Raw genomic sequence first — 27,023 nt, 5'->3', positions numbered from 1 at the left:
GCCTGGGAGCATGGACAACAGGCAGAGCCCTGGGTGTAAAGTCAGGTGAGATGGGTTTGAGTTCAGGCTCTGGCAACCATGGGTTGGGAAATCTTGAGGAGGCTGCCTTGCCACTCTGCTCCTCGGCCTCCACTTTGGCAATCCAGAGGCACCCTGACTGTTGTTACATCTCTGGCACAGATGTTATGTGAGGAAAAACGAGGCCATGTATGTGAAAGGGCTTCATGAACTGTCCAGCACTCAGATGTGCAGGCAACCATTTCGGGGCCAAACACTGGACAGGAGGGACAGAGGAAGAAACACCTAACTTCAGTGCAGGGAGGTCCCAAGACCCAGAGAGGCAATGAGAAGGTGGCACAAGCTACCTTTTTCTCCCCATCCCAGCTTACCGCCTCCTCTTCCCTCATATGACATGACCTTTCCGTACCCTGAGTGATAGTGCTGGGCAGAGAATTAAGGAGAACCTCTAAGTGGAGGAAAAGTCATGCACCAGAGGAAGTCCATGCTTTCTGGAGACCAGTAAGAGAGAAACAAAGACATTCCAGTAGGAGGCAGGTCACACATGTCCCAGGTAAGAGGAAGAGCCTGGAGTCATAGAGGCCCAGCTGTACTTCCAACTGGGTCACTAACCCTCTAATTCTCCTGGTCAAGTTACTTAATCTGCAACCAGGGACGAATAGCCACCTCAAACGTTTGTTCGGAGGCTTGCATGAGACAATCCCCGTAAAGTATTCAGCCTGACTACTGGTAAGTGCTCAGTAAAGATTGGCCCCTATTCTTCTTAGTATCCTATTCCAGGGAGTCAGAGGATCCCTTCTAACTGGGTGATCCTGGAATGATTCCCCCCAGAGGGGGGCAATGAACTGGGCTTGGAAGCTAAATTCTCAGTTTGGCATTCACAGTTAGTCCGAGGCACCAGCTGCACCAGCCGGTCGGTGCCCACAGCACCAGGGCGCAGCTCTGTGTCTGGCGCTCCAGGACTGAGGGGCGAAGGCAGGCTGCAGAACGCAGGCCTCCCGGCGGGCAGAGGGAGCCAACACAAGTTCTGGAGCCGGGGAAGGCCGGGATCAAAGCGCTCCGAGGCAGGCCGGGGCGCACCGAAGGGAGGCTAGCGACTTGCATCAGCACAGCTTCCGTGATGCTCTGCAGACGTCTCGGGGCTGCTGGGCTTTACGGGAACCCACAAGAAAGGAAAGGGCTGGGGAGCAGGCAGGGCGGGGGCGGGCGAGGGCGCGAGGGTGCGCTCGCCTGCCCGCGCGCTCCCGGCGGCGCCTGCCCGGGCCTGGACGCGCCCGGGACGGCGGAGGCCACCGAGGAAGATCCCGCTCCCTTTCCCCCTCCTTCTTTTCCCCCGAATTACTGGAAGTACTGTGTGGGAGAGACCCAGAAGCATCCGGATTTTCAAGCGCGGGGTGGGGGAGGCCCGGGCAGCCGCTGCTGCTCAAAGGAAAACTAAAAGTGCGTCTGTTCGCGCCGCTTCGACACGCGGCTGCTCCGGGGAGGGCCCTGGGCGCCCAGACCGCGACTCCCTTTGTAGCCCGCTAAGAGCTCGCCAAGGCGGCCGGGGGCCGGGTGGCGCGGGAGGGGACGGAGAGGCGAGGAAGAAAGTGTCACGGTTTCTTCTCCTGCGCTCCCCCCCCTCACCGTCCCCACCCCCAGTTTTCTGGGTTTTGCCGCTGCCGCTGGGGAAAGGGCTGAACGGTTTTGCGTCAAAGGACTGCATTTACACAGTCCTGCTGAGAGAAGAGCGTAAACACACCCAGGCAGGCAGGACGCAGGATTTAAAAGACAAAAACATAAAACGCCAAGCCCCCGCGCTGGGTGCGCGCATCCGTCTGCCCGACACTTCTCGCCCTGACCGGGGGAGTTGGGGACTCTGCCAGGCAGGCGGCGGCGGAGGTGCGAGGAGCCCGGCCAGCCTCGCCTCTTCGCGCGCGTCCTTGGGGATGGAGCTGAGGACAGAATGTGTTTTATAGTTGTAAACAATGACCCCGAGTATTGTTTGGGATTACCGTATCTTGGGGCCATTGGGGCGGCCAGATGCCGCCAGCCGTCCCGGAAACGCCAGCGCTTTATATAGAGCCCCGGGAAAGCTTTGAGTTCCCGGCTCTATTTTTCTTTCCTAGCAACACCCCCACTTTACAGATAAGGAAACTGAGGACCGAAACCGTGATGTGTTAACAATGCATAATGCTTCACAGCCTTCACACATCTTCCCGTTGGGTCCTCACAAGGACCCTGTGGGGATACAGATGGTACACGTAAAAGTTGGGTAAACCGAGACTAAGGCAGAGCCTGGACCAGAACCCAGTTTCCTTGACTCCTAGTACAGTGCTCCTCCGGATCATCTCTGCAGAAGGACTGAAGTTCCAGAGCTGACAAGGGCCTTTGAAGGTCATGTCTCAACCCCTTCGTTTGATAGGAAGAAACTGAAGCCCAGAGAGGTTAAGGGACTCGCCCAAAGTCTCACAGCTCGTAAACAGCACAGCCTGGCGTTCATACTCCAGGGCCTGTGCTCTTTACCCCGCACCCCGCCCAGCGAGGAGGGAGAACCTAGGAATCCGCACTACCTACTGCCTGAACTTCGCTCCAAAACAGCTGAAGACAACGTTGGGGCACACCCTCTCCCGGGCCTCCCTCTTCCCTATTTTTTTTTTTTTTTCCTTCCAAATTCGTAACAGTCAAGGTTGCTTATAATGCCCGATTACTCCTATTAGATGCGTCCCAATTGCCCAGCGTAGAAGGCGGCCGGAATGTCTTGACTGTTTAATTTCGTCTTCAAGGCTACTCCTAACAAATTAATTTCAGGGCCGAAAAAACGGGGCGGGTGGGGGGAAGGGGCGGGAAGCAGTGGGCAGCCAGCCACGGAGGGCAAACTAGGCAGGCCGGCCCCGCCCGGCGGCGCCGTGCCCCGCCAAGGCCCGGCCTCAGGGAGGTGCGGATACCCAGCGCGCCCAGGGCGCCCGCTGCTTCAGGCGGCGCCGCGGAGGACGCCGACGACCATGCGCGGCCGCGCCCTCCCTGCGAGCGGCTCAGCGCGCCCGGCTCCCAGCCTCGCGGTGGCGCCGCACTGAACCGCCCGTCTCGCTCTTCGGGACTGTGATTATTTTCTAAAACCCGGCGCCGAGGCCCCTGCGGCCGCTCTCGGGGGCCCCGCCCCGCGCCCCTTCCCAGGGTGGTGGAAGGCGGGGAGGCCGCGGCGTGCTGGGGAGCCGGCGAGGGAATCCCTCTCCCTCCACGTCACCCGAAAGCGAGGGAACCCGCACTCGCGTCCTCTAACGCAAATGACCATCTTTGGCAACGTGCGCCAGCGGAGCAGACCAAGGGCGCGGGGCCGGGGGGTGGGCGGGGGGGGGGGAAGGGCCAGGAGCCTCGGCTCCCTCAAACCGCGCCAGCGGTCCGCTCCCACACCCGCCACCCCCTTCCTTCCTCGCGCTGGGTGCGCGGCTGGCGTCAGCGCGGCCGGGAGCCGGGGCAGGGAGGGTAGCGCTGCGCCCGCCTCCTCCCGCGCCTCTTCCTCCTCCTCCTCCTCCTCCTCGGCCTTCTCCCTCCGCCTCCCCGCGCGCTCCTCCCTGCAAGGTGGAGTCTGGGGTTGACGTGAGGTACAGGGGCTGGAGAATAAAGAGTGTGGAGTTGAACTCGTGCCATTGTAGTGACTCATCTCGGGCAGAGCGCTGGGGCTCCGAGCAAACCAGCGAGCAAGCGAACGGCGTTCGGCGGGGACAGAGAGAGGGAGTGAGAGAGGCGCGGACGGGCAACGCGGGCCCGTCCGGGAGCGGGCGCCGGGGAAGGGGTGCAGGTCCGGGCGCCGCAGCTGTGGCACGGGGAGCGGGGCCACGTCCCTCTCCGCGCCGGCTCAACTGGAACCCCACCGGCCGCGGGCCGGGCGCAGGCTGCCTTCTAGTCAAGTGTCCGAACCGCTCGAAACTCCGGCGGCGAGTCGGCCACAGGAAGTTTATTCTCAGCTCCTTTTCTAAAAGGAGGAAATAGAAGTTTCTCCAAGCGGGCAGCCTTTCTTTTCGCCTTTTTTTGCCCTGTCTGAAATCGGGGGTCCCCAGACGTGGCAGGCTTGACTCGCCGGGCTCCTATTCTGTTTTACTTTCCAATTTTTGATTAAGCCGGCGGTCCGGCCTGAGCTCCGGTTGCGCGCGGGGGCGGGAGGGCGCGCGCAGGGGAGGGACCGAGGGACGCGCGGACTTTTTAGTGGGAGGGACCGGGTGGACAGCCGGACCCGCAGCGCTCATAGAGCAGGAAAGAAGTGCAGCGCTCGGCGCTCGGGGGTCACTGTTCCCGGGGTGTCGCCGCCGAGGGGGAGAAGCCCGGGACCGAAGACTAGAGCCCGAGGCGCGGCCCGCAGGGAGCCAGCGCTCAGCAGCCGGTGCGCGGCCTCGGCGAGGGCGGGGGAAGAAAAACACCCTGTTTCCTCTCGGGCCCCCACCGCGGATCATGTACCAAGATTATCCCGGGAACTTTGATACCTCATCCCGGGGCAGCAGCGGCTCTCCTGCGCACGCCGAGTCCTACTCCAGTGGCGGCGGCGGCCAGCAGGTAGGTGCGGGGCCCGGGTGCACCTGGCGGCGCGGGCGGATCCCCGCCATCCTCTCGCCGCCACTGCCTCTCTTGCTTTCTTTTCCATTTCTTGGTTTGGCGAGAAAATTCCTACGGGCCACCGTTGTAAGTTCTGGATTTTCGTCTTGTCCTGCCCACACCTCCTTTCATCCCCTCTACCCGCCGCCAACACTTTTTTTTTTTTTTTTTTAAAGTGGAGCGTTGAGCGGGCTGGAACAGCCAGCAAACCCTATCCTTCACACTACATCTTATCCAGACCAGCTCCTGGAATTGCAGGTCCCCTTCCCAGGATCCTGTACCTCATCTCCCAGGAATCCACCTCCATTCTCCTCTCTTTCCGTGGTGGAAAAAAAAAAAAATCTTTGCACCCACGGGCCCCTCCCTACATCTCGGGACCTTATTCTTAAGAAAAACCCTCTCCTTCTCTCCCCCGGCCCCCATCGGTCTTAATTTCTGGAAAATGTTGGGGACTCGGAAACATGGTTGGGTTCCTTCAAGTAATCCGGAGTGGGCGCGGGTTGTCGCTCTGGGAATCAGGTGCGAAGGTCGGGAAGGAGGAGGTCAGCCTTGATTGGCTCGGCTGCGCCTAGGTGCCCGGCGCCCATGCATCTCCTGTTAGGGTCGGAGAAGGAGTCTGCACTGCCACCAGAAGGGGCGCCTTGTGGGTCTGGGAGTACCTTGGGGCAAGGACGCCTGCAGAGAGAAGGGGGGGGGGGGGGAGGGTGGAGAGACCTCGCTTGGGCTCCTGAGTGGTTCTGGAAGCCGAAAAACAACTTGTTTCTAAAGCAGGCGGACTGGTTTGCACTGGAGGGATTGTGCGTGCGATCTGTCTATAAATACCAGAATAAATAAATACCAGAAGGGTGCTGCTGGGTTGGTGGTGCTGGTGGGGTGCCTGTCCTCGGCAGCAGCCACCCCCCCACCCCGAGGCTTGTGAGGGAGCTGGCTTAACAAGCAAGGCCACTAGAACCTGAAACCCGCCTCAGTCAGGATCTGCAGTCTGTAGCCAAATTGGCTGCAGCAAGAGTTGCTCTGGTAAGGCGGTGGCCTTGGCCTCTATACACCAGCCAACCAGAAGGGGCTGGGGTGGGCTTCCAGGGAGGAGGGACCCTGATGGAGAGTAAAATGGAAACACGGTTCTCTCTGGTAACTGAAGAGGGGTATCTTATTCCAGACTGGCTCCCCATACCTGGTGAGTCCTCAGAACGGCTTTTCTGTGTCTTCCCTCTACCTGCCCTGCTGTCCCCATAAGCACCACTGTAGAGAGCCTGGTCTGTGCATTGAGGGTGCAGTCAGTGCGCCCCTAATGACGAATACCAAGGTGAAGAGTTTCAAATCTTGTTCCAAAGTGTTTGATTTTGTTTGCTTTCCAGCCCCATTGGTGGTTTGTATTGAATCCAGCTATCGTTAGGCAATGGGTTAGAGTCATTTATAACCCATTCCCTCATTCTCCGATTCAACAGCCCCCAAAAAGTCCCTCTCTGCCTCTCTGAACCAGGAAGGGTTCTTTTGATTTCTCATCTGCTCCTTTGGCTGCCGTTTCTGTGGCACTCATCATTGAAATGTTACAACCTCGCCGCCTGGCTTTTCTCAGACCCTGGGGCCTGGATGGGAAGTCAGACCGGACATCAGTGCCCCAACTGAATAATCTGTGTCACTAGGGCTTTGAGCCCAGGATGTGAGCGGAGGCAATTCCCTGTTTTGGAAGAAAATCAGACAGGAAACCAGTGCTAGGCAGAAGGAAGAGAACTCAGTCCAGCAGAGTGTAATGGGGCCTCATTACCGAAGCAAAAAGCAGCTGTTGGCTAATTCCTAGCATGCTGTAACACATGAGGATTTTGCAATTAGTAATAACTGGTGCACAGGGTTCTTGCATATACGCCTGCCCATTCGGCCCAGCAGCTTGAGTGAGGCGCCTTTCAAACCAGAGGGATTGGCAAGGTAACGTAGCTTTGGACAAGTTTCTCAGCCTATCCACTCCTGAGGGAGGGGGTGGGGGGAGGGGGGGAGGGGGGGAGGGAGGCAGGGTTTTTTTCTATCATCTCTGTGGCTTTGAGCAGAGCTGTTCTGTGGTCCTAAGGACTGACGCGAGAAGCTTTTGTTACTTCACAAGTCTGTGACCCCACTCTGGCTCAAGGTAACTTTATTGCATACCAGATAAAACCTGTAATCACTTTATTTCTCTTAGCTTCCTTTATGGGGAGACTTTCCTGGCAGTTAGTGATGGGCCTTCTTCCTTTTGTGGCATCTCAGCGGACCAATCAGTGTAAGAGCATTCTCTGGTTTCACCCTGGGCAAGTGAATATTATTTTTTTCTGCTCTCTTTGTTTGTGGGGTCTGATATTCCTGAGAAGTTTATTGCTGTTTACTCAACCTAGAACTTTCCTCTCCTCTCTCGCTTCACAAAGCTTGATCTTAACACATGGCCATGAGTTTCAGTGACTTGGGGAAGGTGGTGGGGGGCAGATAACTCTGTTGAAACCTCTGTTCTTGTATATGGCAGGAACTTGAAGCATGAAAAATATTTCCTGTTCCAGTTATAGTTTTAATCTCAGAGGTTGGTCATTGGTGATTTGATTTGTCTCTAATAGTTGCACACACCTCCCCCTCCTGGCTTTTTCTTTTTATTGTTGTTGTTGTTGTTTTCTCTCTCTCTCTCCTAACTTTCCTAGGAAAACACCTCCCAGATATATGCCCTGCCTGGCTGCGCGACTCTTAAACGGTTTCAGGCCCTGAGCATTACGCAATTCAGCCAGTTACACAAACATAGGTCATTTCATAACTTGTTTTCATCAGCTGGGCCCCCTTTTAATGAAAAACAAAACAAAAACAAGACCCAGAACTTTTCCAAGGCTGCCATTTGTCTGTTCCTCAGATAACTTGTGAAAATAAATCAAGGGGGACAGTTCAAGGAATACCAGACTAGCTCTCTTCTTTGGCAACCATCCTTTTCCAAGACACACACATACACACACACACACACACACACACACACACACACACACACACACATTCCCCAGAGTGAACTTTTGCCAACTGTACCCAGGCTGGGACATTCCTCACATCAAAGAACTTTTACCAGAAATGACTGTGATTCCCAAGTCAGCCCCAATCATGCCTCTCTAGTGCCCCCTACGGGACATTCTTAGAAGAACTATCTGGGGAATGTATTTTTCCAGCCCCAGAGAGTGTTAACTTGGTGAGTTTTCGGAATTCTTAGGATTTTTTTCTTTTTAATCCAGGTCAAATAAATGCCATATATTTAACAGTGGTTAAATAGGAGCTGCTTGACTTCGAGATGCAGTTTCTCTTCTGATTTTGTTTTTTTTCTGAATAAAACGTGGTTGAAAAAGGAGTGCTTTTTTTCTTTCCCTATTTTGATATCTGTCAGCACAATGTCTTCAAATTCCCAAGGCTTGTTTTCTTGATATTGTTTGTATTAGGGCATTGGGAATTTTATTTGGGGAGGTGGTCTTCAGAATTGGTGGGAAGGTGGGAGGTGTATATTAACGGTCTGGTGCCTTTTTTTAAAATTTTTGCCTTGATCTCACAGATGTTGTAGATTAGGATCAAACGAAATGTTATCCCAGGAATTTGTCTGTTCCGCTGATTCTTGATGGTGGAAGTCAGTGTCACTGTTTCATCAAAGTGAATGGGGTGAAACAGCAGTCATGTATTGTCTGAGTGGCAGTTGAATTTTCCTATCCAAACTCCTGAGTGCATTTCCATTACTTTATTTCTGCCTGCCTCATTATGCAAGGTGAGCGTAAAGTTAGGAGCCTCTGTTTTTTTCTTTTCTGTCTTATTACAAACACACCCGAACTTAGGCATCCAAATCACTGTTGTCCCCTTCATTATTGTTCTTTGAGAAGACTAAATACTTATTTGAATGCTGTGGCTATTAGTCAGATTCAGAAAGGTTTTACAGCATCCCTCTTTGGGATTGCCTTCAGCAAATTCTTTTGAAAACCCTCCCTCCTAACATATCTTTGTCTTTTGAGGGTGAATTTGATATTTGGAAGTTATCAAAAGATCTGACATATAAAGAACCAAGTGTGATGTATGAGGTCTGGGTGATCTGTCTGGGTCCAAAGCAGGGTGTGACCCCAAATTCTGTTGGTCTCCATCTCAGGAGTCTTCCTGGGACAGCAGTCACCAAGACAAGGCACACCAAAAGCAGGCGCCTTTGCCACCTCTACCTTAGATGTCCCCACTCTGTTATACAGGAATAAAGGTACTGATTTGGAGAATTCGGGAGGCTAACTTTCTGGTCTATGTGTTGAAAGAAAGAAAAAGAATCAGTGTTTTATGGCTGTGTCTCATCTGTGTTGTATGTGGTGTCTTTTGATGGCCACAGCATTTCAAAATGACGGCAGCTGCCCTGATTGAGGCAAATATATCTGTTCCAAACCCCATTCGGTAACTCTGTCCCTCTTGGACTCACTGGGCTGGAGAGGGAAGGTGTAAGACTCCTCTTGCCCACTGCTGTCTCGCACCCTGTCATGTGGCAGTGACTTGGCCATGCTCACCTGCTGTGGTTGTAGAGAAGATGAGACGGCATCCCCTTCCCGTGGAGTGCACAGCTGTCCCAGGATTGGTGGAGGTACAAAAGGGATCCACAGAATGGTGGAGAGAATCCTCTCATGCTTTGGAGTGGAATTTCTGTCCAGAAGGGCCCTGGGAGGAAGGACACTGGGGAACTTGGTGGAAACTCTGTGTTGGTCACCTTATTTTCCTTGCTTTTTCCTTTTCTTCTTTGCTGTTCTTCACTCTGGCAGTTAGGTGAAGAAAGATAGCATGATTCTTTCAAGTGAACCTGACAGGAGGCAGATCACCTGAGATAGTGTTTGTATACTTTAAAATTTGGGGAAATCATGAGTTATTAGGACCATTTCCATGGTGAACTAAGTGGCTTTACTCAGAGAGGAATGAAAGGTCAAAGGTCAAAGTGATGTCCACTGCAGAATCTGTGAAAATTGGTTGAATTCCATATAGAAGGCTTTGGAGAACACCCCATGTTTGGTAAAAATACAGAGCATTTGAGTCAAACTGGACCTCAACAGGGTTATTCTGGGGCATTTGAGGCAGCATTTGCCCTGCCCTCTCCTCTTCCCCAAGCCAGTCTCCTGGGATGTTGGAATTTTCCTTTTCCTGTGCTGGGAAACTAAAAAAAGGGGTTCTTAAGAGAAAGAACCCAGTCTCTTCCCAGATATGCATAATCATTTCTGCCTGCCGAGGCAGGTCACAGGTATTCATGGGGTTCATGGCTCGAGTGCTTTGTGGCCCAGTCAAGAATCAATCTGATGGAGACATGCCTGGCTGAGGGGATGGACCCAAAACACCAACTCTGACTTCCATCTCAAATGCCATTTCTGCCCAGCTCAGGAGTTTCTGGGATAAGCCCTGCCCCATCCATGTCTGCAAGAAATAGGAACCCAAACCCTACTTCCTAGACCTTTCTGCAAAAGGCCGTGGTTGTGACCCTTATTTCTGAATCCAAGGCCCTGCAGAGTTCAGAAAGGTCATTTTCCCAAATTAGCAACTGCTGGGCTACAGGGACCTCTCTGACCTGATGAAGTTGGGTGGCCCTAGGGGCCCTGTGTTCTGAGCTGTCTTTCTCATAGGCAGTGGGAGGACACACGTACTTACTGAGCGGCCCCACAGCTCCCTTAAATTCAGGATGCTTCAGGATAAGGCGGTTCTGCTGCCCAAAGACCTGCAGCAAGGCTTGTAAGGCTTGAACTTTGGCTTCAGGTTCTGGAGATTCAAGCTGTCTAGTGAGAGTCCATCCCTTGACTCCCTGGGTTAGAAGAATAGTTGTGATTTTTTGCCTTCTCACTTCCTCTCTTTATTCTTTTTCCACCAACCTGAGCATGAGAGATGAGAATGATCCTCGAGGACAGGGCTTGCCAAACTATGGCCCAAGTATTTTTGTAAATAGGGCTTAAGAGAGCACAGGCACGCCTATTTGTTTACATCTTGTCTGTGGCTGCACTCACGCTACTATGGCCGAGTTGAGTAGTTGCACCAGAGACCTTATGGCCCTCAGAGTCTAAAATATTTACTGTCTGGCCTTTTACAGCGAAAGTTTGCCAAACTGCTCTAGGAGGTCGGTGGGGGTGGGGGGCAGTTTGTCCTTTTATAGGCATTCTTGCCCACCCAGAAGTCAACAGGATGACACAGTGAAAGAAAGCATTTGGAGGCTCTGCCAGGCTGGAATACCACACAGCCATCCAGCATCTTCAATTCTGTCCCTAGAGGAGGAGCTTCCAGGGGGCTGGAGAGCCCCAGGGGAGTCAAGTGAGGGTCCTGGGTTACCTCCTGTAGCCCCCCACTCCCAGCACACACCTGGTGCTGCAGCAGGGATCAAACCACCCTAATGCCCGCAGCTGGGAAACCCCATCTTGGTTTATGTTCAGTGTTAACCCGTTCGTAGAGAACCATGATTTCTCCCCAGCATGACATTTGACTGATTCTTGGGTCTGTTGTCAGAGAAGAACACCAGCTAACTTCTGGGATCACAGACTCCTAGGCCCACCTCTTCTCTCCGACCCCAGTGTCGCTTTCTGAAAAATACCTTTGGAGTTGAGACAAGACACATCTGCCAGATCTCACTTAAACTTCTGTGTGTGTCTCAGAGAGCCTCCTCCGGCAGACAAAAGCCTTCTTTATCGGAGCCCCAGTCCCCTCAGGGGCTAGGACGTGTTTTCCTTGCAGTTTAGAGCCAGTGTGTTATCCAGATGGCTTTACCTCCCTCTGAAACAAGTTGTACATGCATTTAGAGGCAGTCATTACCTACTGCCTTTTTTTTTATTGCTGTCTTGTTTTGTCTAGACCAAGCCACTGCTGCAAGGAATCTGGCTGATGGCTGGGCACGGCCTTCTGTAGACCTGCCATCACAGAGTGAGTGGGCTGGAGGGCCCCGAGAGGGGCTGAGAGTCAGCACTTAGTCCTAAGGGATCTTAGTCGCTCAGCTTTGCTTCAGGTTTTTGGCTTCCCTCTCCCAGCCTGAAATGGGAGCTCTTTTGTTTGTTTTTTTTGGAATGAGGAATGAATTTCTTGGGTGCTTTCCTGAAAGGAAAGCTGACAGTTCCCCCACACAAGTGGAAGGTCACATTAAACCATCCTGCTGGATGCTTCGGGTGTCTTTCAAACCCAGAACCGGACTTGGGGAGAGAAACAATAAAAACATTGGGTGCTTCCCAGGAATGAGAAGCTGGCAATTCTCCCTGGAGCCACCCCTTTTGCACCGTAAATGCACAGACACTTACAATGATGATGCATGATGATGATGGTGATGGTGGTGATGGTGGTCGTGATGATGACGATGCCACCTGCCACTTATTTGGAGCAGCATTTCTCAACCCTGGCTGCACATTAGAACCTCCTCAGGCATTTTTAAAAAACACCTTATCAGAACCCCACCCCAAAGCAATGATTTTAGAACTGTAATGGTGGGGCTGGCTCCGGCATTGGTGTTTTTAAAAAGCTCCTCAGAATATTCTAATGTGCAGCCAGGGTTGAGAGCCGCCGGTGTGCTTTTATAGCCTGTGACTACAAGTAGCTACTTATTTAATCCTCATGATAGTGCAGTGAGTTTGGTGTTACTACTCCCCTTTCCAGACGGGGAAACTGGGTCCTCAGTGATTCACCAAGGCCTCAAACCCAGGCCTCCTGACTCAGGCTACTCCCCATTCTCCCTCCCAATCCAGCAGCCCAAGAGAAACATAGCTGCCTGGGCTTTAGTGCTTCTGCACACACTCAGCCGCTCACGTGTTCTCACTGCCCTGCCTCCTCACAGCCAGCCCTGGTTGTCTGTTTTTCCTCCTTGAAGATCATTTCCCACTTGTATCCTTCCGTGTTCACTGCACCCTGCCCTCCTTCACACACACATACCCAGATACACCTGTTACTTTTCAGTCGGCTCCGGATAAAAAGTCCAGTTGTCTTTGCCTTGGGAGGTGACTCAGAATCCATTCATTGCACTGGGCAGCTCTCCTCACGGACTCCCAGAATCCATTGCGCTGGTAACTTCACAGAATCCCAGAATCCACTGCACTGGGCAGCTCTCCTCACGGACTCCCAGAATCCATTGCGCTGGTAACTTCACAGAATCCCAGAATCCACTGCACTGGGCAGCTCTCCTCACGGACTCCCAGAATCCATTGCGCTGGTAACTTCACAGAATCCCAGAATTCATTGCACTGGGTCACTCTCTTCGCTGAATGCCCCTGCCCTGGGCCCCCAGGGCAGTCTGGGAGGTGAGGCAGCCACATTCCACCACCCAGACTGGGGTCAGGCAGCTGGCAGGGGAGTGAGCAAGGAAGGGTCCACAGCTCCCTCAGCTGCAGTGAAGTACTCTAAGCTTCACCTTATTTACACAAAGGAACCCGGCTGTCGTCTCCAGGGGCGAAGACCGTGGTGGTGGCAGCTGCCGTTGCTGCTGGCGCTTCTAATCCTGGTTGGTCTGATTGGGCCAATATAGGGGAGATGCTATAGCATCCATGCTAATGGCAGTGGGATTTCATCTGGGGTCAACCAGACCTGTGGGGCGTCCTGGGTGAGGGAAGGTCTGTAGGGACCCTTGGTGGGGATGGCCCTGATGCTCTGTCCGAGGGCAGTGGGGATGGATACCAGCACTTGGGGCTGGATTTCGAGGCAGGAAGAAACAATGCTACAGAAGCTTGTGTTGCACCGTATTTGAGAGACCTAGCCTCTTTGTCAGGCTGAACTGGGTTTGAATCCTGACCCCACTGCTTATTAGAACGTGGCCTTGGATAAGTTACTTAATCTCTCTAAGCCTAAATTTCTGCCTCTAAAATGGAGATAATGGTAGTTCTTACCTCAGAGGGAAAATTAATGGGATAATCTAGGTTAAACACTACCATGGTGCCTGTCATTTAATAAGTGCTCAGTAAGTGTTAGTTATTATTGTTGTCATCATTTCATCCACCAAGTTAGGGAAGAAAGGATGTGCAGAACCTTTCTGTGGCAACAGGAATCATCCGAGGCTGGAGGGTTTCAGGAGGGGAGCTCTCCCAAAAATCTGGAAGTAGGGGATCTTTCCCTTCTCCCCCCTTCTCGCTTTCTAGTAGCTGCCCTGAAGGAAGGTCAAGCCCAGCTGCTGAGGAGCATGGCCCATTTTAGCTTTTGTACTCTGTCATCATCTTATATTTTAAATAGAATGCTTCCTGCAGCATGTTCCACAGAGCTCTGCAACGTGGTCTGGGCATAAATTAAGTGACAGGGAGAAGACTCAGAGCTAGCAGCAAAGTTTCGCACAGACACGCCTGGGAGCACAGATAGATAGATATGTAGATAGATAAAGAGAGACACAGTGTGTCTGCCCCAAGCAAGATGGGGGTGAAGGTCAAGGAGGACAAGGACAGCAAGGGGAAGTCTGGCAGCAGACGGTACCACTTTCAGTCTCATGGGTCAGAGGACATCTTTTCATGGACCTGGTCTCACCCTGATGGGGTCACAACCCCATCATGAACCTGTTTGGAAAGTAACAAAAGCAGACATAATAACCTTCCTGGTGATCTTCGTTGCTGCAAAGCAGTTGGTCGGCAAATCTCCTCAAGGGATCCTAAGCTGGTACCCTGGGGAATAATGGCAAGTGACCCAGAAGCTCAGGAGGCCCAGATGGAAGACCTGCTCTCCTGCAGATGGGGGCCTAGCTGGCCTGGAGGGCTTGAGAGAGGGCCTGCTGAGTGTGAGCTGCTAGGGACCACATCTATCCTAGAAACCATTGGGGATATGCCCACATCCTCGCTGAGCCAGTTGGGGATGGAGTTTCCAGGACCTCAGTCAGGGAGCAGATCTGACATGGGGGGTCCCAGGAATAGTTAAGATCCCCTTGATTCTTGGATGTGCAGGAAGTCCACCCAGTGTCTTGACCTTGGCTTCCCAGGCTCTGACTCTACTTTCTGCCAGTTTTGGCCTCCTGGCTCTGTTTGTCCTGTTCTGCAGTATTTATTGGCTCAATCCTACTTTTCTCCTCATTTCAGAAATTCCGGGTAGATATGCCTGGCTCAGGCAGCGCCTTCATCCCCACCATCAACGCCATCACGACCAGCCAGGACCTGCAGTGGATGGTGCAGCCCACGGTGATCACCTCCATGTCCAACCCGTACCCCCGTTCGCACCCCTATAGCCCCCTGCCAGGCCTGGCCTCTGTTCCCGGGCACATGGCCCTCCCAAGACCTGGCGTGATCAAGACCATTGGCACCACCGTGGGCCGCAGGAGGAGAGATGAGCAGGTACAGTTCCGGTCAGGAGCCGCATCGGTGGCTTTCCAGGCCTTATAACACAGGGTTTTTCTGAAGACTGGCAGGGAGCAGGGTCGATGTTCTGGGAGCACTGGGGAGGTGAAGGAGCTCAGGACCCTCATCAGTGCAGGCAGAGCTAGAGACCTGAGAGTCAGGCATTTCGCCTGTGTCCCTTAGAATCTCTGAGTCTTAGTTTCCTCGGCTGCAAAATGGAGATAGGGTCTTGCTGGCCAGGACTTGCTGCCACCCGAATGAGATCATGGTGGGAAAGCGCATAGTGAGTGGTGAGGCGTCAGCACGTGGGCAGGACTTAGGCCCTGCCTACAGCAGTATCATTCTCTGATCCTTGGTACAGGGGCCACAGGACAAGCAGCCAGTGAACCCTGGCTGGGAGGTTTCTGGGGAGTCCTTAACTGTCTCCCAGTATCTGGTAGACACCCAGCAGTCCTAAAGCCTCCCCCCCCCCCGCCCCTTCTAGACCAGTACTGCCCACACTACTTCCATTCTCCCTCCATGTTTCAGGCCTCCAATTCAAGGCAGGAGCCCGTTTCAGGTGCCTGGGATGCACATTTCGGAAGTGGAGGGACTCTGGGGTCTTTGGAGTCTGCTCCGCTGCTTGAGCTCCCAGGGCTGGGGGTGGAGGTGGTCAGATATCATCAGCCTTTTTTTTTCCTCAAGGGGCTCAGCTTTGAGCAGGAGTCAGCCTGGCTGAGAGAGACGCCAGAAAAGGGTGGGGCCTGTGCTCTCTACGTAGCATCTACCCAACACTCAAAAGGCCCATTGTCTGTATTAACAGATTACCAGGGCAGCGATGGCCCCCTGCTTCCCAAAAGAGAAATCAGAGTCATGCATAATTCCAGAAAGGAGGGAATGAGCCTTCCAAGAGCCCCATCTGTCCCCCTTCACAGATGACACAGCCAAGGCCTGGACACAGCTACCTGGGGCTACTTGGCAAGTGAGTGGGCAAGCGTGGCCTAGAACCAGGCCCCTGGACCCCTGTGCGGTGCTCTTTCTACAACACCATGCCACCACAAGTCCAGGGAAGGGAGATACTTTGGCAGTAGAATCCCTTTTTCAAATGAAATGTTAGCTTGAAGAATTACTTCAGTTACAGCTTTGGAACCCCTCCCCATTTCAACCACTGTCCGCCTCCACTCCTTGTTCCAATACAAGGACCTTTCAATCATGGTGCCCAGTGGATGATTGCAGATCCAGTGCCACTAGTCCCCAGGACACTTAGAATCACAAGGGTCACTGCGCTGAGGAACCGGACGCTTTCACAGGAGCCCCGTTCCTCTGAGGACAAAGCTGGGCCTTGTATCCATTACATGTTGGTTTGTTCTATTAGTGGCAGGGCCCTGTGCAGGGGCAACATGGAGAGGTGAGTGTAATAGACAGTAACAGACACAGCTCCCGGGTGCTGTCGGGCTTCTGCTGCTGGGGCAAGTGGCCAATATCCCCCCTCCCTGCTGCTTTCCATACCTGTAGTTATAAATATTGCAGTAGCAGTGATCCTAAGGTCCTCTATAAATGTGCTTCCTTCAGGGAGCCCAGGGTGCTAAGCTTTATAGTCACTGATGATTTGGATTCTCTCTGTACGTAAGGGACCCCTGAGTGAGAGCCAGGCTTGTGAGGGACTCTTGGGTTAGCAGGACAACAAAGCAAGATGTGCTGAGTACTCTTCATCCTTTTCTGGACCTAGCTCACACCAAATTTAGAAGTTTATATCTGGAAGAGTCTTTGGAGACCAGCTTTTCTATAATTTTCAATAATTATAGAAAATTCAGTAATTTTCCCTCTGCACCTATTTTACAGATGAGGAAACTGAGGCCCAGAAAGAAGGGCCTTGTCCAGGCTCACACAGTGAGTTAGTAGCAGAGCCAGGACTAGAATCCACCTCTTTTGACCTTCAGCCCTGTGGTTTTCCCACCACACCACCTAGGCGTGCCATAAGACAGTTTGGAGAATTTCCTTCCTTTTTTGAGAGGGAAGGAGAGAGCCAGAAGTGTTTTATACCATGTCAATTAGGAGTTCAGATAATCATCTGGCAGCTTGGAGGAAGCCTAGGTGGTAGCATCCTAGAACCTTGGCTCTTTGGGTTCCTAGCCCTAGGGTCTTTTCTCAGAGGCTCACTTCCGCCTTCCCAGCCTCCCCCAGGGGGAGGAGCCTGTTACCAGGGGCTGGCCTGGTGCCTCACTGCCCTGCTCTGGAACCTGCCCCAGAGGCTCCCTCTGAGGCCAGCAGTGGCGGGGAGGGGCGGGTGTGTGTGGCTTGTGGATGGGTACGTGGTGGTGCTGACACACTCAAGTTGTAATCATGTTGTCACCGCCCCTGAACACTTCCTAAGCCAAGAGCTCCCACAAGTTGCCCCACACCTCACCAGATAGGGGCGAGACTTCTAGGGCAATTGGGAGGCCAAAATTTGTCCAGAGGCAGCCAAGGGGGAATGGAGGCCAAAGTGGACCAGGACCAGCTCTCCATCTTTTCTGCCCCTCCTCAGTGAAGGAGGAGGGGGGCTAGCTGGGCCTCAAGGGGAACCCTGGTAGCCTTTCAGTGCTGAGCCCTGAACCCACGACTGCAGCAGGGTTACCCTCTTGGGCTCAGGTTGAGACAGGGTTAGGAGTAGCAAGTATTCAGGGCCTTGGCCAAGTGGCCTTGTGACCTCAGCCGATCCCCACAGAGAACAGGGTGCCTGAATCTGTGGACTCCGGGTCTCCAGTTGATTTGCTGCCCAGTGAGTGCAGAAAAGGCATCAGAGAGGAGACCTCTGAATTGCATCTTCTTCTTTCTAGCACTTTCTAGTTTAGAGAGGACTCTCACACTGCATCTCATCTGATCATTGCAGAAACTTTGTGGAAAGCAGGGCAGGTCCTATTAACCCCATTTTACAAATGGGGCTCTGAGGCTCAGAAGGGTCAATAATCCGTCCAAGTCCACCCAGAAGTGCCACATCTGTGTTTGGCTGCCAGCTGCCTGACACCTCTCAGAAGAGAGACTGTGGAGCCATTGGCGTTCCTGGGGAGGCGGAGGAGGGGGCTTAAGGAGGGACGTGGAGCCAGGACTCCAGTGTGGACTCCAAGACCGGGTCTCTGGAAGGGGCCTGAAGACTAACAGAGATGTTACCGCTGGATGGGCTCAGGTCAGTGCGCACCACCTGGAGGCTGCTGCAGGGGGTGAGGGACACAGTGATGCTGTGCCCTGCGCAGGACATCACAGCCACGCACCTTCAAGGCTGCAGGGAGCGTCCTGGGGACTCTGGCCTGGGCCCAGCCCGGGCAGCGGCTCCCTCCCTCACAGGATGGCTGGTGGTCCAGGCAGCACCCATCAGTGGGGCGGCTTCTCTCTTAGCCCCTCCAAAAGTGGCTTTGGCCCTTTCCCCATGTGTCCCTTGAGGGTAGGACTCACGTCTTATTCCCCCAGAATCTTCTAAGCCCCAAGTACTGTACTTGGCATCTTGTACGTGTGCCGTCAGTCTGATGACTGAAGGGGTGGTCTGTCCTTTTGAACTGCTTTCTGCCTTGGCCCTCAGCCATCTCCTCACATCACCTCTGCGAGGGGCTGGTGGCCCTTCTCTGGAAGGGGGTCTCTATGTAAACAGAGTGTCAGCCCTGATGGGGGAGCAGAGTTCTTGCCCTCTGGCCTGAGCCACGGGCCCCTAACCAGCCTCACTGTGAGGAGCTGCAGGGGGATTTTTGTTCATTTGGTTCGTTGACAAATCTCTAACCCCCCAAACTGTGCCTGGCGTGTAGAAGGGCTCGTTGGGTGAATGAGTGGATGTGGTGGGCAGCAGGGTTTAACCTGCCTAAGGGCCCCTCCTCCTTTTGCTGGTCCTGTCCAGCCTGGCACTGTGCCAGGCACACTGGTGAGTCCTCGGGGTTGAACTGTGAGCGGCCAGCACTCGAGGGCTGGCAGAGGGACTTGGGAGTGGGTGGCCCTCCCTCTGGCAACAGAACGTGCCCCCCTGGGTGGTTCTTACTCTGGGCCCAGCTCCTTAATCGAATGGAGATAATGAGGCTTGCAGAGCAGGCAGAGTGATGGGGAGGCGTAATTAGGCAGAGCGGAGGAAGCTGCTTAAGTGGGTGGGGCAGGCCTGGCACGAGGGGACTCTGGGGGAAGCAGTCCCAGCTCATTCTCTCGGGCCTTGGCACTGAATCGGGGCTGACCTGACACGTGCTGCCATCATGCTTGGGCTGGTGAGTCCCTGACCCATGGCTGCCCTGTTCTCCCTTCAAACACGTGACCTCACCTTCCAGGGGTGGGTTCAGCTCTAAGTGCCCTCCCAGGTGTCCAGACAGTAGTGAGCCGCATGTTCTGGGCCTCTGAGCCGTGCTCCTCTTGCCTTCGGCCCTCCCCTCCCCAGTTCCAGAAGGGCTTCTTCCCCTACTTAAAATGCAGTTAAAAGCCAAAAAGATGGTGAGCCATTTATCCGAGCCTAACCATGATCCTTGACCTTGGCCTCTAGCTGTCCCCTGAAGAGGAGGAGAAGCGTCGAATCCGGAGGGAGAGGAACAAGCTGGCCGCGGCCAAGTGCCGGAACCGCCGCCGGGAGCTGACAGAGAAGCTGCAGGCGGTGAGGAGCTCTGCGTGGGGTGGGCGCGCTTCTGGGTGGGCCAGAGCAGGGACCCCAGGGCTCCTGGCCCTCGCCCCTCCTCCTTGCCCCTAGTGGCTGACACGTGAGTCAGTGCAGACAGAGACAGTCCTTCCTTTCAGCACACGGGTCAGCACTGCCCTGATTAAAGGAGAGGGCTGGGGAGAGGGAGCTGGCCTGTAGCACCAGCCTGGGCCCAGAGAGCACTGGACAGGCTTCTTGGGCCTGGTACCCTTTCTCATTCAGCACCTGAGCGATCCCTGCACTGAGACCTGCTGGGGCTCCTGGGTGAGGGATGGCAGAGGGTGTTGGCATTGCCGGGCCCGGGAGCCAAGGCAAGCCCAGACCTGCCTCCTCTGGGGCTCCTCTTCCCAGGGTGCCTGCCACCAGCAGGAGTGGCCCGGCCTAGCTTCAGCCATCTAGTCTGGGCGGGCGAGCATTGTGGGGAGCTGCTCTCTGGGCTCCTTCACCTCTGCAGGGGTCGTGACGCTCTCTAGGTCTCCTGGAGATGGGTCACGTGCAGCTGAGTTGTGCTATCCTGGGGTTTTCTCATATTCTTCGTGGCTGGGAGGGTTCCCTGCCTCTGCCCTGAGCCTGAAGCTGTCACCTTGGTACCTCATTCTGCCCTTGTGAGTCATTCTCCCCTGCTGCCTGATTGCCCACACCTGGGGGCCCATGGCCCTACCCCTCCCTCTCAAAAGCTTGACCTGACCAACGTCACATAACTCCCTCCAGAGCCCCGCCCTCCAGAATGGGCCGTATGCCATGTGGAGGAAACCCAGAGCCAGGACTAACTCTCCTGGGTGGAATGTGTGCAAAGTGAGGAGGTGAGGGAGACTCTGTTGGCGGTCCTTGCAATGAGCAGCCAGGATGGTGCTTTGGAAATCATTGCCTTGCACATCCTATTACTTTAGTTAATCCTCCCAGTTACCATTCACCTGCTGCCGCTTCCCTTTGTCCATCCTGGAGCCCTCGCTCGTGGGTCTTGAATGTGCACTGCGTGAATTCCGTGATGCCTGTAGTAGTGCCCTGTGGAGGTGTTAGAGTCAGGGAGGAGGAGTGGGAGTGCTCCGATGTCACGTGAGGCAGATCCGTTAGTGATCAGCACTCCCCGGGGAGACTCCCCGAGCAGAGCCCTCCCTACCACTAACCTTCCAAGGAGCCATGCCCCCTGGGTGTACCCCAGGTGCTTCTGCCACCAGCCCCAGAAGAGCCTGCCCCCTGAGGCCCCGCAGCTTTCCCCCCACCTCCCTAGAAGCCTCACACCCTACTCCCCCGCGCCTCCCCACCTACGGCCCAGCCACCCAGGCCCTGAGCCACATCCTCCACAGGAAGCCTCTCATAAGCTCATGACGTTCATCAGACCCTTGAGACAGATGGAAACTTTTTTTCACTTCGGAATGTGCTGTACTCTGCTTAGCGAAGCTCTGGCCCATGTCATCTCGCTCTCAAACAGGAATCTGTGTTCAGGAAAAGTGGGGAAGAGGCTGGTGACACATGCCTTTCCGTATTCCATAACGACCCCCTGCATGTGCATCTGTTGCTTCTCTGGCTTTGTGTGAAGGGAAGGGCTGAGGTCCATGCCAACCTCACATGCCCGCTCAGGCTGGCAGGGGTCTCATCTGTTAAAGCACAGGGGCTGAACTGAATGTTCTCCCGGGGTTCTGTGAGTCCTGAAACATATGCTTTCTACTTAGAGCAAAAAAGGGAAGAGGGACGGTGAGGATCCAAACGGGATGGATTGAGCACTTCCTATAAGCCAGGCACTGTCCTAGGCTTGTGTGTGCAGACAGAAATCTCCAGTCACGCAGCTTAGGATTTAGTGTCGATGTGTCCACGGCGAGCTGGATGGGGTTGAGGAGGCACGAGGAGAGAGGGGTGGAGCTGCATGCTGTGCTCCCTTCCCCCGCCGGATCTCACTATTATTCACCCCTCAGGGGTACCGGGGGGCGGTCCTGGCACGAAGGCAGAAGAGCGTAGTAGCATATGGACTCTGGAGTCAGCTACATTGGGGTCAAATCTGGGCTACCCTACCTGCTTGCTCTGTGGCATTGGGCAAATGATTAAACCTCTTGGAAACTCAGTTTCATCTGCAAAATGGGTTGCTGATAGCTGCTTCAAAAAACTGCTAGGTTGAATGAGATAATGCCTGTGAAGTGCTTAACACAGTGCCTGGCACAAAGTGAGTGCTCGATCATGACAGCTACAATTGTTAATTCACCCTTCCTCCAAGCTGACCTTCCTCTTCTCTCAGTCTGGAGCTTTGGGAACAAAAGGAAATCTTAAATGTGCAGGTGGCTCAGAAGCAGTGGGGTGTGAGCTTGCTGCCTTCAAGCTCTGTCCTCTGAGCACGTGGCTGGTTTTCCCTTTCTCACCCAGATTTGACAACCCCCCAGCGCACCCCCTGCTGTCCCTCACATACCCCTCTTCCCCTGCAGGAGACGGAGGAACTGGAGGAGGAGAAGTCAGGCCTGCAGAAGGAGATCGCCGAGCTGCAGAAGGAGAAGGAGAAGCTGGAGTTCATGCTGGTGGCCCACGGGCCTGTGTGCAAGATCAGCCCCGAGGAGCGCCGGTCGCCCCCGGCCTCCGGGCTGCAGGCCCTGCGCAGTGGGGGCAGTGGAGGGGTAGGCGCCGTGGTGGTGAAGCAGGAGCCCCTGGAAGAGGACAGCCCCTCGTCCTCATCGGCGGGGCTGGACAAGGCGCAGCGCTCCGTGATCAAGCCCATCAGCATCGCTGGGGGCTTCTACGGGGAGGAGCCCCTGCACACCCCCATAGTGGTGACCTCCACTCCTGCCATCACTCCAGGCACCTCGAACCTCGTCTTCACCTACCCCAGCGTCCTGGAGCAGGAGTCTCCAGCGTCGCCCTCTGAGTCCTGCTCCAAGGCTCACCGCAGAAGCAGTAGCAGTGGGGACCAGTCATCAGACTCCTTGAACTCCCCGACTCTGCTGGCTCTGTAACCCAGCTCCCAGGGGGGTCCTCGTCACTGCCTCCTTCCCAGGGACCAGCACCTTTCAGCACTCCAGGGCCATGAGGGTAAGAAGGGGACCCTGCCAGAGAGCTTCCTGCTTCTGGGGAGACCCAGGTGGGATTTGGCGGTGAGGCGTTGGAGGACTTGGATGATCTCTTAGAAGTCACGGGACCTCCTCCCTTGTTCATCTTGCAAAGCAAATCCTGTTTCTTGAAAAACGTTGGAGAACTTGGTTTGGTGGACCCGGGCATCTCTCTGGCTTCTGAAGAGCCTGAAGCTGGTGTGGACCGTTCCCGTCCCTTTGTCACGATATGTCTCTGGAGTGATGGTGTCTTTCTCTGCCCCACCAAGCATGCTCAGTGCCTTTTGGTTTCACCTTCCCACTATTTGCCCCTTCCTTCCCCCAGTGTCAATTTCACTTCCTCTTGGTTTTTATCAAATTTGCCATGACATTTCATCTGGGTGGTCTGAATATTAAAGCTCTTCATTTCTGGAGATGGGGCAGCAGGTGACTCTTCTGCTGGGGCTGACTTGTCCAGAAGGGGACAGTCAATGTGCAATACAGAACCTTTCCTCCCCTGACACTCCCGGTCCACCACCATCTCCAGAACCACCAGCAGGGCTCCCTGAGCTCTCAAGGAGATGCCGCCATCGCTGGGAGGCTTGGAAGACCCTTCCTCCCCATCCTCGGAGACGGCTTTTGGAGGAGCGGCTTGGCCAAAAGACAGGGTGTGAGTGAGACAGCCGGGGCACAGATTGGGTTTGCCAAATGCCTAATTACCGGGCCAGGAATAGTGCCAACAAGCCACATGGGTGTCTTGAGTAGGACGTCTTCTGTAATTACTGCCTCGCCGTTCTGCCCCGGACCCTTCTCTCCAGACCAGGGAGGCATCTCTCCCTAGGAGCCACAAATCACTCCAAGTCCCTGCCGGCTTTGCCCTCCCCCACCCTGTCTCTCAGGGTGATGCCACCCACAGAGGTTTAATGAGCGTGGGCCTGGCCCCTCCCCAAGCCTCAAAAGCGCCTCTGCTGTGGACAGAAATGCAGGGGGAGGAAGGAGGGAGGCAGTCGGAGTCGGGTTCGCCTCGCAGCAGCCCCAGCACTTGCTTCTCACCTCTCACCCAGGTGCCTGTTCAACCCCCTGTGGTCATCTGCTACCTAATGGATCTAGTGCTTTTTCTTTTATACTCCCCTGCCCCCTCACCCCAGTGTGCTCCTCAGATCCATCAGCCAGTTGTGAACAGCTGGCCCAGAGCTGTCACTGTGGCTTGCAGCGTACATGCCATTCTTGGGGGCTGCTGAAATCAGAGATGAGATGTGTTGCTTCCCGCTGCAAGCTAGCTGCTCCCTTCCCATGGGGTCGGGGGCAGGGAAGGAGTCCTCCAGCCTCGCCAAGAGCACAACTCAGCAGAGCTCAGCGTGGTCCCCACCTCCCACCCCTCAAAGCCTTTTTCTCCCCAGGGCTGATCTTCCAGAATGAGCTTCTGCTGGGCTAGTGCTCTGAGGGAGACCCCGCTATTGTGATTCAGCTCTAGAGATCATTGTATGATAATTTAAAACTATATAGATATTATTTAAATCAACCCAGTGGGGGTTAGAACTCAAAGTTGGACTCCGGGGAGAGAGAGAGAAAGAGAGCAATGACATGGTTCCCTGTTCCCTATTCCCTTCACGTACCCAGGCCTGGCACACCGGCCGGTATTTAATGTCCATTATCCACTTGCCATGCACTAGACACACAGAATGGAACAGCCGAATGCCTAAAATACACAGACCGCTATGACTGGGAGTGACGTGTGGAGAGATAGGGCATGAAGAGAGAGGAGATTAAAAGAAAAAGTATTTTGTCCCCAAATGCTTTAAAAATGTTATTTCCCACATTCCTTGGCTGTGACGCTGCCTTCCCAGTTCCCCAGAGGTTCTGGGAGCGGCGCTCCTAATAAGATTGGGCCACTGGGTTTCTCTGGCTTCAGATTAATCAAGGACGCAGAAGTCAGCAAGGAGTAGCAGGAGATGGGCAAAGAGAACTGGGGTGTGCTCAGCTCTGAAAGGCTTAATCATCTCAAGTGGTATTTGTGGCCAATTGGGAGCTATTTGCTTCTTTTTGCATATATATATATATATATTTCTTAAATGAAGCTGCTTTCTGGTGTTTTATTTCTAAAAGTCCCTTTGTGCCCCACTTTGCACAGCCCTGATCCCAAGGCAGGTCCCGGTATGAGACTTGGGGCCGGGCTGTACATGCCTGAGACAGTGTCTGGCTTTCGTTCCGATTTCAAGCTGCGTTGGCTTTGGGACCAGCAGAAAGCAAAACCCCAGCCGCCCCTCAGGATCTTGAGGCCTCCGAGCTGTGTTTCTATTCAGGACCCTCTAGCTTTGTTCTGGGAGGTAGTCTGGCTTCCCCAAAGCCAGAGGTTATTCAGAGAAGGCTGAATATTCACACCTAACGCACTAGTGTATCCTCAGTCACTTCCTCCTGGCTGTTCCCCAAGTTCACACCAGACCCAGGCCTGCCTCCTCCTCCTCCTCCTCCTCTTCCTTCCTTCCTTCCTTCCTTCCTTCCCCCTCCTCCTCCTCAGGGAGCAGCCGCAGGGGGGAGGCCTTTGTGCTTGGGCAGGGAACCCTGTGCTCCCCTTGTGTCCCCAGCCGTGAGGCAGCTGGTGTGGACTCCAGTTGGGCTGCAGGCAGCTCTGGGATGGCATAGGGCAGGCACCCCTTGACAGGCTGGTGTGAAACACACCGTCCCCTTGGCCACCTGGCTGGCCTCTCTGGGAATAGTCCTCTTCCTGGCTGGGTGGATGGGGGCAGCTGCTGACACAGGAAAGAGAGGAGATCCCAGGTGAAGTTTAGGCAATTGCCAGAGCCAACTCAAAGCAGGGAGTTCACTGAGGAAGTTTTCAGAAAGAAATCATTGTTCTGCCCGTGAGACAGGCCAGGTGTCTTCACTGCGCCCAATCACACAAGCATCTCAACGCCAAGAACCATCAGAGGCTACGGGTTCTCTTTCTCAGGCTTTGGGGAAAGGAGTCTCCTCTCTGCTCCCACATGGCTCCATTTTAAGGATGAGCTCAACTTATAGGCATTGGGACTTTTCTCCCATTTCCTTGATGGACCACCAGTGCTTCTCGCAGTCTCTTCTTGTAACTTTCAGGTTGATTTCCTCCTCTGATGAGACATCCACGTGGCCTCTTTAAGAAGGAAAAGAATAACACCTACTATGTGCCAGACGCTGTGTTAGGCACTTTTATATATATATATACCTTCTTTAGGATGAGACTGAGTGATGAGGACTTCCCTTATTAAAAGCCCACAAGTAATGAATAAACAAAAACACCTGGAGGTGAGAAGGTCTTTCTCCAAAGATCCAAGGCAAGATTGCCTTCAGTCCGAGGTTTGTTCTCAAAGACCCACCCCCTACAATATCCTTCCACCTCTAAACTTGTTTTCCCTGTGATGTGCTCCTTTGCACTTTTCAGATGGTTGACCTGAGTTTTATAGAATTTGTGGACCAATAGGATACGTGGTGTGTGTAACTTTCTTTTAAAAACTTAAGTAAAGGGGTCTTGCTATTTTCTGCTTGTTGAGTCTTCTTGGCATTCATCTTAAAAGCCAGCATCTCACTATTTATTGACAGGTCGTGTGTGTGTGTGTGTGTGTGTGTGTGTGTGTGTTCGTGTGTACATTTCTAGGTGTGCCCATGTCCTCCTGCACCTTTTAAAAAAGGAAACCCAGTCACCCCACTACCTATTTGACATCTTTTCGTGCTTCTAGTATTTTGGTCATACATCAAAAAGGGTTTTAATTTTTTAATGCTGACATGTTCAGGAGGAGCTGGGTCAAATTTTGAGCGGGGCATGGGAAGGGGAGGGGGAGAAGAAATTGACATTTATTTTATTATTTATTTTAAATGTTTACATCTTTGTGTTGTACCAAGCCTGAATAGAAACAGATAGCATTAAAATGCTCCGTTCCTCTCTCCCTCTCTTTCTTCTTTATAATTTTTCTAAAAATTTAGGCTAATGATACTTTTTTTGTTTCTAAAATGATTTGTGATTTCTGCTGTATAAACTGTATAAAAAAAGGTCTGTTTTTAAAGATGGACTGTCATTCCTCTAGGGACAGTGGTCACCAAGAAGTCTATGTTGTAAGAGAACACAAGGAAAGATCCTGCCCTGTTCCTCAAAAATTATTTTCTCTGTATGATTAAAAGTTTATTCCATTTATTTTAGTTTGTGGTTACTTGATATTGAGGAAGAAAATCTTCGCCTTTGTATAAAGAATAGGTATCAGGGTGTCTTTTCTGCAGTGAGAGATGTATATATAGTATTTTGGATATAGTGGACAATCATAAGCTTTGTGCATCTGTATTTGAGGTATGTCAATGATGTGGAGTAAAGACTGCTATAAGATCCTGGAGGCAAAAAAAAGTTGTACAAGATTCCTACAGCTTGATGGGGAATTTAATTATCTTTCTGAGCACCTTGTTTTCTTTCTTTTTTTAAGTATTGGTGAAATGGTCCCATTGGAAAGGCTTCTAAATAGGCCTCTCCAGGCAGGGCTGTGAGCTCAAAAATCTTTGTATACTTTTGAAAATTGAGGAGTAGCTCTGCTCTAAAGCATCTCT

General features: G+C 53.4%; 1 protein-coding gene and 1 long non-coding RNA gene across 4 annotated transcripts; one reads left to right on the top strand and one right to left on the bottom strand.

The window, feature by feature from the left end:
• Positions 1-2,753: 2,753 nt before the first annotated feature.
• On the bottom strand, positions 2,754-5,180 carry LOC132377423 (uncharacterized). Its single transcript, XR_009506630.1, has 2 exons — positions 4,479-5,180; positions 2,754-3,973 (listed from the first exon to the last, which is right to left on the bottom strand). It is a non-coding gene; the product is annotated as an uncharacterized LOC132377423 (long non-coding RNA).
• Positions 3,627-23,387, top strand: FOSL2 (FOS like 2, AP-1 transcription factor subunit). Of its 3 annotated transcripts, none has more exons than XM_059943679.1 (4): positions 3,627-4,548; positions 14,580-14,831; positions 19,303-19,410; positions 21,867-23,387. In XM_059943679.1, the coding sequence occupies exons 1-4, from the start codon at positions 4,447-4,449 to the stop codon at positions 22,386-22,388; spliced, it is 984 nt and encodes a 327-aa protein (XP_059799662.1). In that variant the 5' UTR covers positions 3,627-4,446; the 3' UTR covers positions 22,389-23,387. The 3 variants fall into 3 exon arrangements, with proteins under 3 accessions (XP_059799662.1, XP_059799663.1, XP_059799664.1); XM_059943680.1 differs by lacking the exon at positions 3,627-4,548 and adding an exon at positions 6,410-6,510; XM_059943681.1 differs by lacking the exon at positions 3,627-4,548 and adding an exon at positions 6,640-6,706.
• Positions 23,388-27,023: the final 3,636 nt, after the last annotated feature.

The sequence above is a fragment of the Balaenoptera ricei genome, chromosome 13, assembly GCF_028023285.1.
Source record: "Balaenoptera ricei isolate mBalRic1 chromosome 13, mBalRic1.hap2, whole genome shotgun sequence".
Lineage (NCBI taxonomy): Eukaryota > Metazoa > Chordata > Mammalia > Artiodactyla > Balaenopteridae > Balaenoptera > Balaenoptera ricei.
Note: the sequence above shows the minus strand (reverse complement) of the source record. Positions and strands in the feature narration are given on the sequence as shown.